The sequence below is a fragment of the Tetrao urogallus genome (genome assembly GCF_951394365.1).
Source record: "Tetrao urogallus genome assembly, chromosome: 1".
Taxonomy (NCBI): Eukaryota; Metazoa; Chordata; class Aves; order Galliformes; family Phasianidae; genus Tetrao; species Tetrao urogallus.
In genome coordinates, this window is record NC_136813.1 from 63085755 (window position 1) to 63100616 (window position 14862).

Genomic DNA, 14862 nt, shown 5'->3' on the forward strand with positions numbered 1-14862 from the left:
AATAAAATCCAAAGCTGCTCCTGTTAAACAGCATTGTGACTCCTTCCTGCAGCATTAATTTGCTACCTGAGAAATTACAAGAGATGAAGACTGCTTGAATCTTTTCTGAAGTGGAAAAAAAAAAACCCAATGGCAAAAGATAGGTTACAGTTTGGATCATTAGCTACCTTTTATTCTTTTTCACCTTAGCAGAGCAAATCATTGAAGGCAAACACCAGTCCTTGCAATATACTGTATACTTACACGTATACAAAAGTACTGTATACTTTTAATCTGCTACAAGAGTGTATCTCAGTGTGTCACTCCCTCTTAGATTTATTGCTCTATTATCAAACACATACTAAAGCATTTGGAGAACCTTAGCTTCAGAGCTGTTGGTTTGAATCAGCTATTTCAAGACAAAGGGGAGAAAAGAAAGAAGTTTAGAGTAGCTAAAAGAAAAGCAGCAAGTGTATCACTAGGAGCTACAAAAGATAATGAATACTGTGGGGGTTTTTCAACCATGCATTTTTATAGTTCTATTACAGACTTTTTATATTTGTCATTTAAAATATCCTCAGCAAAAGAATTTTTAAAAATCTTCTTAAAATAGTGCATTTCTACATATGTATGTTTCTGTATTGGTACCAGACACTGCACCAAAGATTTGTTTGATTCATTTGAATATATTTCAAGTTCTATGGCAAGCAGACATAGCGAATCAATCCTGTCCAACAAGCAAACCTAACACAAGCTAGCAATGTGCCCAAGTAGCCAAGGAGGCTGAAGACACCCTGGACTGTATGAACAAAAGCGCAGCTCCACTGAAGGAAGAGATTACTTGCATCTGCTGAGCACTTTCCAGTTCACTTCTGGAACAGAGCTGTTCTGGGCAAAGGGAAGACAAATTAAGTAGAGTGAGGGTGGCAGCAGAGAGCCCCCAGGGTGCGTGGGGCTGGAGGACTTGTCTCATGATGCAGGACAGCTTTGGGAGGGAATGCCTCGTATCTGGGAGGGATAATGGAGGGGATGGAGCCAAGCTCCTCACAGTGGTGGAAGGTGGGAGGATAAATGACAACAGGCATGAGCTGAAAGAGAGGCTCACACAGGGTAAGACTGTATTCTGCATCTACATCTTTCCCCCCATGAGCATAGCTGAGCTGCAGAGCAGGACATTGGACCAAAGACCTGCAAGGTACCTTCCAACCTGAATTTTTCTCCCATCTTAAGTCAGCTTCTTTGTTCCCGACGCAAAAAGCCTGTATCTCTTACCTGTGCTTCAGGAGGATTTACATGAGGACTATGTTAACACACAGTAGGTTTTTGCACTTTGTTCGGCTCAAGTTTTACACCTGAGGATAAATCTTTAGAGAACTTACGTTTACACACAGAAAACCTGGGAAATCCTCACTGCAAGCTGTTGCGATCTTAGAGCAGATAGTATTTCAGAAACAATCAAACTTACACATATGTTAAAAATGTTAAGAAAATGTAATTTCTCTTCTCATGAAAACTGACAGTCTGTCAATGGCATACATTTCTTGTAGCTAAACCTTACCCATAAAGAACAGGAACTGTCCAAAATGTTTTCCATTCTCTGCACTTGGGAAGCAGGGACTAGCTCTGCTCTATCACAGGCAGTTTATCAAATACATAAGCTGTGCACAGTACTAAGCAAGCCTGGTCATTAATACATTTTTTTCAGTTTACATTTCAGTACTTTTGAAGGTTGCAGTGTCTGTACAGTGAATTGAGAGATTTGTATAGTAACGGAGAGAGATCCTGTATTTGTATATGCTGTGTAAAACAAAACTGGCAGTGCACCCTCTGTTGGAGATTCACCAGGCTGCACTGCTGCAGACACGTCCCAAACACACTTGCTAAGACTTTAGAATCCCTGGCTTTGTCAGTTTAGGCTATCATTCCTAGAGCAGGCCTTGTGTCTGCTGCCCCTCAGCAACAAGGCAGATGAACAACATGTCCTTCATAAGGGCTGAAATTTCAGCTTTACCAAGCACCTCCCTGTGGGAACGCAGAAACCACCATATAGACTGCAGTTACACTACAGCACAAGATGTTGTGCAGACACTGAAATGAAGGACAGAGTACAAAAAAAACCCACACAATTTATCTATCTCATTTTTTCCCTTGCTACTCTACATCCTTCAGTCTTTTCTGTGTCCTGATTGCAGCCTGTAGTTTGTTGAGAAACTGAGGTTTTTCAACTCAACCCACGTCTGTCTTTGGCCTGTCTTCAGGAGCCATCTCACCCTTCAATGTACTACTATATCCTATCCTTTGCCTTTTTTCTGCACACAGTATATCTAGCTGTTATGTCCTTCTACTGATAATGTATACTCCTTAGAACTTCTACAGGCTTTTACTCTTCCCTGCAAGCATGCAGAAAGGATAAACATTCATTTTCAGCCACTGTATCCCTCTGATCTTTCCACAACATACAGTAATTAAGATTAGCTCCTCTACAATGTCTCTAGTGTGGGAGAGGCTCACAGCACAATAAACAATGGAATTTATGCTTGCTGGAATGAAAACTACTTTATCACTTGATATAGCAGCAGCTTCCTAATTTTAGCCACAATTCTTAAATAGTAAATAAAAACAGTCTTTAAATCATTGCACACAGTACTATTCAAGACACTCCAGTGAAAGGTCTTATTTTATATGCTTGGAGCTCTTAACTGCTAACTTGTATCAAATAAATACGCTTCAGGGTTTCCAGATTTCTGCTAGCATGTGAAAAGCATTAACCTTCATAAAGACTAGAAAAAAAGAAAGTGAAAAAAGTGAAATCAAAAGAAAGCTGGCCATTAGGGTGAGGAGGTGACTGTTCCCCTCTGCTCTCCAATCATGAGCCCCTCCTTCTACCCCCAGTCTGGGGCCTCTAGCACAAGAAGGATGCGGAAGTGTTAGAGCAGGTCCAGAGGAAAGACACAAAGATGACTGTAGGGCTGGAGCACATCTCCTATGAAGAAAGGTTGAGGAAGTCGGGCTTGTTTAGCTTGGAGAAGAAAAAGCTCTGGAGCGTCCTCATTGTGGCCTTCCAATACTTAAAAGGTGAGAGACTTACTTTTTACATGGTCTAATAGTGATAGGAGAAGGGGGAATGGTTTTAAACTAAAAGAGGGGAGGTTTAAGTGGATGTTAGGAAGTAATTTCTTACTCAGACTGATTAGGTCCTGGCACAGCTGCTCAGAGAAGCTGTGGTGCCCCATCCCTAGAGGGGCTCAAGGTCAGGTTAGATGGGATCCTGGGCAGCCTGAGCTGGTGGGGGGCAGCCCTGCACATGGTAGAGGTGGGGCTAGGTGGGCTGTGAGATCCTTTCCAGCCCAAGCTATTCTGTGATTCTACAGTTCTATTTTAAGATACAGGACAGGCCAGATGAAACTGCCTGCTAAGAAACAAACATGAGATTTGAATAACAGAGGTAAGCCACTCAAATGCCTGCATCAATAAATTGAGCTCTGAACGGACAGTCAGTCAGCGCTCAGGTAACCCATGATCAAAAAAGCTTTTCAATTCCTGTTCTTTTTTTAGTGTAGGAAAGGTGAAGTCATGCACCCTCATTGCAAACCTTTGCTGTTAGCTGCCAAATACACTATCATTAGTTAGATCTGTTCTATTTACATACCAGCTTCCATTTCACACACAAGCTCTTAACTCAGGAATTAAATTATTTATTTTAGAAAACATAATTCCAACCAGCACACCTCATGACTTAATTTCTTCCTGCTCCACGGGTTTCAGACGCTGTTTAATGATAAGCTCTCCCTTGCTTGTAAGAAAGGTGTCTGCCATTTCCTCTTCTGTTGGCAACCCATATGGTAGTTTCAACGGCTGTATTCTACAGATAGAAGAGTGTGTTTAGTAAGGTTCTAGGACTAGAATGGAATTGTATCAGTATTCCAAATTAAACACATAGCTAACAAACCTTATCAGATGTTTAACAACTTTCAGTCTGGAATTCACAGAAGGGATATTTTTGTGCAGTCTTGGTTGATGCGCCTACATAAAGGATAGTATTGGTTTTAAAAACACAGTTCCAAAGTACAAATCTCTGTTCACCAAACTTTTCAGTAACATATAAACCACATTTGCAAATTTAGATTTGGAGAAATAATACTGATGTACTGTGACCAAGATGTGATGATGTGGTATGATGCACTATACATGAAAATATGAAACCAAAGCTTGATCAAACTCATGATTCCAGTAAAATGCCAATTTCAGCTTTATTCCCACTACATTATCAATATATTCAAATTTCTTCCAAATGTTAGAAATGCCTACACATAAATACAGTGTGAGACTTGCTTCAGTTAGGCCTTAAACTCATCACTTTTTTCCCCTCCAAAATATAATATCAACTAGATGAATTTTTGCATGAAGTGCAATTCTACCTAAAAAAAAATTTTGAATAAATCTGACAGGAACTCTTAAATCTGTTTGAGCACTCATCACACCATTTAGATTCAGAAAACTTTTCATTAATAAATGAGGTCTATTTGCAATATCTGCTTAATATCACCTAGCGAGAAAACTGAATTTGAAGTATTTGCAAATCTGTTTTTATTATTTTAGCAGAATTCTGAAGATAAAGTTCTCCTCAGGCACTACAGCAATACCATGTATTCATAATCTGAATTCCTACTAACAGCAATTTTCATTACTGTTCCTATTTGCTCTTACACACATGACCCAGTTCTCAATTATGCTTCATAGTAGCTGTAAAACAATCCAAGTTTTGTGACTGCATAAAAAGCACACAAGAAAAATCAAGAAAAAACAACATCTGAATTCTACCCTGTGTTTCTGCATCCTGAATGCACATTGTGAGTAAGAATAATCACAACTTCCATACCTTATCCAGTCCAAGATCATGTATGATTTTCTTCTCCCAATATGGGCGACCGATTACACTTTTGATCCTAGTAACAATATGAACTTTGTGGGGCTGCTCGGGGTCACCTCCATACTTCTCATGATCTCCAGGCCGTGGCTGAAATACCTAGAGCAAAAAGTTCATAGTTTTCAACTCTCCGAATCACACTTCAGCCTTGGTAAAAATTTAACATCTCCAATTAAATTTCTTTTCATAAGGTCAACTTGCCAAGCAATAGAATCACAGAATCATAGGGGTAAGAAGAGTCCTTTGGAGATCACTGAGTCCACCGCCCTGCTGAAGCGGTTCCCTACTGCAGGTCGCAGGAAAGCGTACAGGTGGGTCTCAAATATCTCCATAGCAGGAGACTCCATAACCTCTTTGCAGCCCATTCCACTGATCTGTCACCCCCACAGTAAAGAAGCTCAAATGCAGCTTTTATAGCACTGTGAAAATTATAATGGTTTGCTGATTAATACATTAACTCTGAAGTTAGGCCACATGACAGCATGGATACACGGCGTTCTGTAATAGCACAGTGCTTATGACACATGCACCTCACAGGACAACCTCTGTTCAGCTTACGAGTCAAAAGTTTTGCCACAGGACTAAGAAACTTTAAGATTCAGGAAAAGTCGAATGCAACTTGGCTTCTGAACCGTTGTGAATAAAGCCGCCACATCACAGAAGGCCCAGAACGAGCAGGCTAATATCTCTCTGCCGTAATTCCACGGCTTTCAGCCTCCTCTAGGAGGGCAGAACGTACCGACTCGGGAATTCTCGATTTGGTGAACTTGTGCCGAGCCCATGGCGCGGGCACGATGCCTTCCGGTCTTCTCCCCAGCACCTACCAACAACAAAGCGTTCCCCATTAACTACATCTCACGGCGGCTGTAGAAGTGCCCCCCAGCCGCACGTCTTCCCAACGCCCACGTCTCCCCGTAAGCAAAAGCCGCGGCCGCCCCGACCGGACCCCTCTCCATGCCAGCATACGGTCGCCCCTGCCACCCCCTCACCGCCTTCCAGGCAGCGCCGAGCCGCAACCCGCCCCGGCCCGCCGCCATGTCGGTGTGCAGCCTTCCGGCCGGGCACCGCCACCGCAGCGCTTGGGTTCCGAGGGAGGAAGGGCAGCGGTGAAGCGCAGCCCGCCTCACCGGGCCGGTTTCGATTTCCCCGCGGCCCCTCCTCCGTCCCCACAGCCCGTCGCCGTGCCCATGTCTCGGGCGGGAGGCGATGGCACCGCCGCGCTGGAGCGGGCCGGAGCGGAGACGTTGAAGCGGGCGGTGGAATTGGACCTGGCGTCTCGCTTCCAGGAATCCCTGGTGTGCTACCAGGAGGGCATCGACCTGCTGCTGCAGGTGGTGAAAGGTACCGGGCTGCGAGCGGGGGACCGTGCGGCCATTAACGCCGCGCTGTGTGCGGGTGTTGGACCGCGGCCATCTCGGGGCTCGCCGGGAGACCGCCGGCTGCGATGAGACACGAGTCGGGAGGCTGCCTCGTCCCGCTCCCCTCTCGCCTCTGGGGAACCTGGGGCCTGGCTCTGGGAGAACTCATCTCTGCGGTTCTGGTTGGCAGGAACGAAGGATGAGGCAAAGAAGCAGCGGTACCGGCAGAAAATATCCGAGTACATGACCAGGGCTGAAGACATAAAAAAGTATATTGAGAAGGAGAAGCAAGGTGTGCAGGCACCACTGTCTTGCTCACATTTAAATGTTTGATGTTACCTGGGGATTATGTCATGATTTTACTGACAAAGGTGCTTTTTTTCTTAATTTTTTTTTTCTTCAGATGGCAAATACCATAAGCAAATTAGGATAGAGGAAAATGCAACAGGTTTTGGCTATGAGAAGCTTTTCCAGGAGTATCTGACTGAGATTGTTTCTGAAGTATGGGTGGAGGACCCCTACATTAGGCACGTCCATCAGGCAAGTAGATATTCAGTGTTGCATATCACAGAATCAGTACGGTTGGAAAAGACCTCTCAGATCATCCAGTCCAACCTCCAGCCCATCCCCACCATGCCCACTGACCAGGCCCCTCAGTGCCACATCTATGTGTTTCTTGAACACCTCCAGGGACAGTGACTGCACCACCTCCCTGGGCAGCCTGTGCCACTGCCTCACTGCTCTTTCTCAGAAAGGATTTTTCCTAATATCCAACCCGAACCTGTCCTGACACAACTTGAGGCCATTCCTTCTCATCCTGTTACTCTTACCTGGAAGACGAGGCCAACCCCCATCTCATCACAACCTCCTGTCAGGTTGTAGAGAGCGATAAAGTCAGAAACATCTGAAGCTGTGCTATCATTTCAACCCCTATGTCCTCTTTTATAAGCAGCCTATGTATTTCCTTGAATTCCTGCATTCCAGTCCTGACTGCTGTTCTGCTGTGTTTTAATTGATGTAGCAGCTAAAATAATCCAAGTTACTGAATTACACAAAATTGTTACAGTTGTATAATTTCCTGCGATTCTGTGAGATGCTGGTTAAGGGGCCGTGCAAAGTGAAAACAATCCACCTCCTCACTTCCTATGATGAAGTAAGTGTCCAGGTTTCAATTTCCATTTCTTTGTATCCAGGTAACACCACACAAACACACCCAGCATGTCTACATGTATACATGAATGTTTATATTTAAATACAAATTTATTCATATTTACAAGTACTTGTTTGAGAGTGGCTTCAGTGCCTTCAGTAGAAATCACAGATTAAGAGGAAAAACTGTGATAGCTGAACATTAATAATTTCATAAATTCAGAGTTTTTTCATAACAAATTCTTGGTAACGGGATTTTAAATGGAAAAGTTATTTTGGTGAAAGTTTTTTTTTGTGGAAAATGTTAAAAAATAATCTCTGTTGAGATACTTCTTTTTTCCAACTGCTTGTATAGCTCTCATTTAAGAGCTTTCGGTGAGCTAAAGCTTTCAAACTACCCCTGCATTTATGCTGGCTCAAATAGTAATCTGTGTCTAGCTTTAAGGGGTTGAGTGAGATCTTCCTCCACATACCTTAGCAAGTGTACCTGTAATCTGCCTGCTTCTTATCCTGTCCCGTGAAAATGCGAATCTGCCCTCACTCAGATGGCTTTCTTTGGGTTTAAATTATTACTAAAAAGGTTTTGTAGGGGATTTTAGGAAGTGGTGACCAAAAATAGGATACATGTTTTTTTTAAAAGAGTTATCTTTATTTTTAACAGGGCAGTGGGAGGAATCAACAGACAAGTGGCTTGGAAGAAATAAAGCAGTCATTGAGGAATCATGGGATAACACTGAATGTTGCATTTTCATCTTCAATCCATGATCGAGAAATTAGGTAGGTGATATTAAAAAAATTAGTGAATTCCAGTTATTTAAACTAATTAGCCCTAGTTGCTGGGATAATTTCTAATTTTTTTAATTTGGTGTACTCATGGTTTTCAAATTCATTTATTTTTAATAACAGATTCAACAATGGATGGATGATTAAGATTGGAAGGGGTCTTGATTATTTTAAGAGGCCACAGGTAAAAACACTCAAACCTCCTTAATTAACTTCCATGGTAGAATAGCTTATTCTGTGTTACCCATGTCAATTCTCTTAATTTCCATAGGGTCGTTTTAGTATTGGATACTGTGACTTTGACTTGCGACCTTGCCATGAAACAACAGTGGATGTCTTTCATACTAAACATACAAAGAAAATGTAATCAACTGCTTTTATTTTTTTTTTTTTATGAGTGTTTTTATAAGCATAGAAATGTAAATTTGTACCACTTGGGTCCAACTGTCCATCATCAGAAGCACTCCGGAACAGATGCTTGGTCCAGCACTGCTTTTATAATCCATAGATTTAAGGATATTTGTGCCTTTACAGTCCGAGAAAACAGAGCTGTACAATTCTTCCACTCTACTTTTTTATCCTGTAATCTTAGAGAATACAACCCATGTCTAAATGCAACCTATGTCTTAAACTTAACATAACTTAAACTTTATGGAGAAGGGGTTTTATACCAGCCTTAGTAGTGTTCCTTAAAGGCCTCTTTACTGTTATTTTGCTATTAATTTTGTTTGTCTTGAGCAAATTTTGCGGGTTTTAATTTTAATTGACCACCTCAGAAACATCTGAAGCTGTGCTGCTATTTCAACCCATATGTCCTCTTTTATAAGCAGCCTATGTATTTCCTTGAATTCCTGCATTCTAGTCATGACTGCTGTTCTGCTGTTTTAGTTGATCCCATAATACCTGATTTCACAAACTACAAATAGCTCCATATCTAGCATTCCATTCTCTAAGCTCCTTGCATGCAAAAGTTGTAGTGTTCAGTATGCAGACATATTAGAGTCTTCCTGTACATCTCTCTGAATGATGGATTTGGGGCAGAAAAGATGCAAACAATGTTCTAGCTGTATTCTTTTCAGTATTGCTCATGTATGTTCCTTTATTCCTTGCTGCGTTGTCATATATCTGATTTCTATACTTTGCATTAGGCATGGAAAAGTTGTGTGATCCTCTCCCAGTCTTCTCCTGACTTCAGGTTCAGCAAGTTCAGTGTCTGTACTTCTAGTCATGCCAGTCAGAACTGCAATAAGCTATTGCCCTGCTACTGAGCCCTTTAAAAAAAAAAATAGTAATAACGTTTTTCAAATTACTCCAGAGGTTACATAACCCAAAACTTTCTTGTTTCTTTTTCCTGTTGTATTTCATTATCCCTCTTTAAGTCTTGCCTCTAACAAAACAGATCTATTCCAAAGCTATCAACAAGAAACTGCTGGTCTTTGCCCTGTTTTATGGGTAACAGTTTGCCAATGGTCTGCCTTGATGTTTTTGCATAAAGATGTCTCAGTTTTTCAGTGTTGAATCAGACAAAGAATACTGTGTGCCACAGAAGTTATATGCTACCAGGACCCTCAAAACATTCCATAGAAAGTCCCTGTCTTCCTGCTGAGATAATGTGTGTAGTTACTGTCATTGATTTTATTCAGTTGTACATAACATATGCATATTTTTAATGGGAATAAAGGTTATTTTTTATTATTTGTAATTTAAGTCATCTGTCTAAATTTTTCTACAACTCCAAGAAGCCAGGTAATGTCTCAAAGATCAGCTATTGATGAGAAGAAGTTCATTGTGAATACATTAAGCATCCTGAATGTGAAACTTTGTATGTTTTCACCTAGTCCGGATTTCAGACATACAGGGGCTAAATGAAAAACCACCATCAATATTTCAGATCAACTTTAAATCTTAGTTCTCAGTTAGCAATCGAGATCTTTTAAACTCAGGACTGATAGGTGCCTTACGCTTTCTGCATCCTGTCATACCATATGCTTCTTTATTCTAGCAGTAAGCCCAGTGGTGTGGTCCTGTACTGGTGCCACAGGAGGTAACCCTGGTCTTCTCTCTTCATTTGTAGACCTTCCTGTGCTTCTGACTGCAAAATAGCTAAGGCTACTGATTTCTTTCCATATCTTTTGAATATGCACTATCTGTATATATCTATACTACTAGACCCTCAGTGACATATAACAGTGACTGTTATAGTGCAGTGCAGTTTTTCTAAGTTCTTTATCTTTACATAGTTCCCTTAATTGTCAGTAGGAACGCTGTATGAAGAGAAATGGACATAAATGAATAGAAAGTTACCTTCTTCAGCATTTATTTTATCAGAGCAATGTAGGAGCATAGGGTTTGCAATCATTTTACTGATTTCTGGTTGTATTCTATGCTGCCACTCATGTATGTAGTTAGGTCAACACCTGGATTGTTCAGGCAAGGCTATGCCTCCTGGTACCAGCTAAAAAGAGGGAAAAGTGATTGGAATTCTGGTAAAAGAAAAGGGAGAAAGGTAATTGTATTTCTGGTAAAATCAAGGAGTGGTAGGTTAGGAAAGTCTAGTTTGCTTATGATTACATTGTGAGTGTGGATGACACTGAAGTGGTATGCTGCCCCCTGAGCTGAGCTGCTCCAGAAGGTTATGGAATAGTCAGTCCTTCCTGGGCCAATTAGCCCCTTCCCTGCCTCTGGTAATAGCATGAGCCTCTGTATTTTGTAAACAGTTAAAACCAACATGGTGAGGTTTGGACTAGACACTCAGCTACAGGACCACTGGTGTCTTTGTTTAGTCTCTGGTTATTGTCAGGCTGGATAGTCACTTTGGCAGTGGTGACTGTGAGCTGATAGCCTTTCTCTCCCTGAATGAGTGAATTGGGAACCAGACAATCAGAAGTCCCAGCACCCACAAAAGAAATTCCAGTATTTGTAAATTCATTACTCTCCTAAAACACGTAGATGTTTAGGTAAAAAGAGCTTCTGAATTATAGAATCACAGCATGGCTTGGATTGGAAGGGACCCCAAGGGTGATCAAGTTCAAACCCCCTGCCACAGGCAGGGTTGCCAACCTCCAAACCTGGCACTAGACCAGGTTGTCCAGGGCCCCATCCAACCTGGTCTTGAACACCTCCAGGGATGGGGCATCCACAGCCTCTCTGGGCAGTCTGTGCCAGCACCTCACCACTCTCTCTGTGAAGAACTTCCCCCTGACATCCAATCTAAACCTTTCATCCTTAAGCTTAAAACCATTCCCCCTTGTCCTATCACTGTCTACCAAGTAAAAAGCTGATTCCCCTCCTGTTATTATAAATCCCCTTCTAAATACAGAAAGGCTGCAGTGAGATCTCCTTGCAGCCTTCTCTTCTCCAGGCTGAACAAGTCCAGCTTCCTCAGCCTTTGTAGGGAATGTGGACCAAGGATAATACCTTTGAGCAGTATCCTATTGAATTTACCTTTAACTTAGATAAAACAGTGTACTTGTGGAGCACCAGAGGGCCTAATGTACCCTCTTTTCAGGGGCATACATTTTTTTGGCTGGCACGAGGAGGCATACAAAAGAAAAATAGAATCCCAAACCAGAAATTTGAGAGACTCTCAGGGAAAATGGAAAGATTAAGCATTTTAAGGGATGGTTAGAAAAGCACCCCTTGCCTCCCCCTATCCCCTGTAATATCAGCAGAGCCATAAGCATCATCAGACTATCAGAACACACCAAGAATTTATGTAGTTGCTGGTAGAACCTGCTGTCAGTTGGCATCTGAGATACAAGCACCCTTAAAACAAGCACTGGGGCCCAAAGGTGTGGTTACTGCTCATACCCTGTGCACTCCTGAAAGTATAAGACAGCAAAAGGATTTCCATACCTGAGAAGAAACTCAGAAATCTAGAGAACTGTGAACTGTTATCAGTTGGTATAATCCAAGTTGGGCTGATAGAAAGCAGCTCTTGAAGGCTGTTAAGCCTTGTGAAATCAGGCAGTGATTAACAGAAAAGGCTAGCCTTCCAGGGTGACAGTGAACTTGGGTTAGCTGGAGATAATCTTCAGGTGACCCACCTGAAGAAAAATGAGGCAAAATACAAAACAAATAAAGGGGGAATACCTTCTAGCCTTCATGGACTACCTCAAGTTAGTTTTTAACTGGCATTCTGGCATAGGCAATGCTGCTAAAAAACCTCTAGCAGTTGTAGCAACTGCCTTTGTTGCAGGCTTATAGCCAGAAATTCAAGAGCAATTACAATCTATTGCTGTCTGGTGGCAGACTAAGCCTCTTACTGAATTAGTTAGCAATGCTTATCTTTGCATTGCATGTCGGGAGAAAGACAGTGAGACTAAACTCATAGCATTGCAAATTCAATATCTTGCTCCAGGAAACACTAGCAGAAGTAGAGGAGCTGTAAGAGACTATAGCAGGAGAAGAGGAGGAATGGAAGAGTCTCTTCCTCCATGCCACAGTCTGAGAAATGTAATTAGGACAGCATGAAGGACATAAATATCATTGTTCCTTTACTTTCTTTTGTTTGTGTCAGTTCCTTTTTTATCTTGCCCTAACAGCAAGATTGTTTCTTGCCTACTTGACACTGGCACTTCTCGATCCACTTTATTTGTTCTGATTTTCCTCCAGTTCTCTTCAGAAGTGGTAAATTGTTGGTGTTTCAGTACCTCATCCAGGAAAAAGCCCGGCATTCCATTTCTGAACTTGGTGCTTTCGAGTCCTACAGCCCCTGTTAACCTCCTAGAAAAGATCTCTACATAAATTGAGTTGTACTACATATTGTGCCCCAGGTGGAATTTACTAGGATGTGCTTGCACCTCTACAGGGTGAATTTATGTCTCCTTTGCTTGGTGAATGCACCACTTAAATTTTAAGTACTATTCAAAGGCAGTTTGGAGAAAGTGTTGTATAGCCTAAAAGTAAGCTCTCTAACAGACTCATCTGGGCAGAGCTCCTATCACCAAAGCCCATCATTTAGGTGTGCTGTGTTCTCTCCTACAGCTGTAACAATAAACTGCTTCTATTCTGACCTGGTCAAAATTGCATTCTGGTTACTCTGCAACAATAGGGAAATAAATCTCAAGCCTTTCTTTAGGAATAGTACTTCTATATTGAGTTATTACTGTGATTTAACCTGAAAACTGCCACTTTCAGTTCACTACTGCCTTCCGCTAGCAAATTTTCTGTTAGGTGGTAGTAGGAGGAAGCTGTTTTCTCTAAGGTTTGCGTTTACATATGCATATTGTAATGTAGAATAGGTCTTCCCACTTGTGGCTTACACACCAGTTCACAGAATCATAGAATCATTTGAGTTGGAAGGGACCCTTAAAAGACATTTTGTCCAACTCTCCTGTAATGAACAGGGACACCTACAGCTACATCAGTGTGGTCAGAGCACCATCCAACCTGACCATGAGTGTCTTCAGGGATGGGGCATCCCCCACCTCTGGCAATCTGTTCCAGTACCTCACCATTCTTTTTTTTTTTTTTTTAAAATAAAAGTTCTTGATCTAGTCTGTATCTTCTTTTAGTTTGAAACCATTTCCCCTTGTCCTATCACAGCAGACCTTACCAGAGAGTCTGTCCTCTTCTTTCTTATAGCTCCTCTTTAGATACTGAAAGGCCACTATCAGGTCTCCCACAGCCTTCCTGTCACCAGGCTGAACAGACCCTACGTGACAAAGGTAGAAACCTTTGATCAAGTACTGCTTATCCTACAGCAGAATGTCTTAGCCATTGATATTACCCAATTAATCAATGCCAATTGTTCCCCTTGGAAAACTGGCAAGAGATCTGTTCAGCTTGTTCTAATGTGATGATAAAAAGATAAAAAGGGTAAGGGAAGCATTCCCCATATGACCAATGAGGGTCATGTAAGACCCCTGTGCAAGCACAGATGGCCAGGAAAGTAGCCAGAATGGGATGGAGTACCATGATTTCTTAAGCTTATGAATATGTAGGTAGTAGGTGGCTCTTCTGGCAGAATACTTAGGAATTTAATGTATAAATACAGTGAAGAAACTTGCATTATTGTTCTTGATTTGTGGAAACTTCCACCAGCACCATAGCCTGAATAAAAAGCAGTATCTCTCCTGTCCGTGGGAGTGTGGCTCATAGCACATGGGGTAATGAATCCACTGTTTGTACAACACCATCACTGTCCTGGGTACAAAGGAGGCACATGTGGTCCATCTCAGCCTCTTCTGCCACATCACATAATCCTCCGCACTGCAACTTCTAATCCCTCCTGTCTCTTCTGCACATGCATATGTGCAAACCCCTAATCCAGTGTGAAACTGTGGGACAGCTGTGAGTGCAGCTTACTAACACCCTTGTAAATATGAGAAGAGGGTCACCAGCACTGCAGGACAGGATTTCCAACCAGAAACAAGGGGGACATCCCCTTCCACACAGCTCAGGGGCTGAGGCATGGTCTTTGAGTTTCTACCTGCAGGGAATTAGATACAGGCTAAGAATCAAATGCAGCAGCACAGCAGCAGTTTTCCATCTATCCCATCTAATCTCCATCTGCCATTTGGTACCTTGTTTCCTACAGAGACAAGGGGGGAGGCCTGCAGCATATTCTGTTTTAAGCAGTGATGATGTCATGTCTGTCAGCACGGAGTAATGAAGGGCTGCTACTTGTTACAGGGGCTTACATTCTGCAGCTTGACCTCAGGT

At 42.1% G+C, this 14862-nt stretch overlaps 2 protein-coding genes across 2 annotated transcripts; one reads left to right on the forward strand and one right to left on the reverse strand.

The window, feature by feature from the left end:
• Window positions 1-3665: 3665 nt before the first annotated feature.
• Window positions 3666-5943, reverse strand: MRPL30 (mitochondrial ribosomal protein L30; the record flags this gene model as incomplete). Its single annotated transcript, XM_079544224.1, has 5 exons — window positions 3666-3841; window positions 3929-4002; window positions 4859-5005; window positions 5646-5726; window positions 5896-5943. 5 exons carry the CDS (start codon window positions 5941-5943, stop codon window positions 3709-3711), a joined length of 483 nt encoding a protein of 160 aa, XP_079400350.1. The 3' UTR covers window positions 3666-3708.
• A 150-nt stretch (window positions 5944-6093) lies between these two features.
• Window positions 6094-8563, forward strand: MITD1 (microtubule interacting and trafficking domain containing 1; the record flags this gene model as incomplete). Its single annotated transcript, XM_079546107.1, has 7 exons — window positions 6094-6247; window positions 6455-6556; window positions 6668-6804; window positions 7331-7417; window positions 8075-8190; window positions 8320-8380; window positions 8468-8563. The coding sequence occupies 7 exons, from the start codon at window positions 6094-6096 to the stop codon at window positions 8561-8563; spliced, it is 753 nt and encodes a 250-aa protein (XP_079402233.1).
• Between the last annotated feature and the right edge of the window lie 6299 nt (window positions 8564-14862).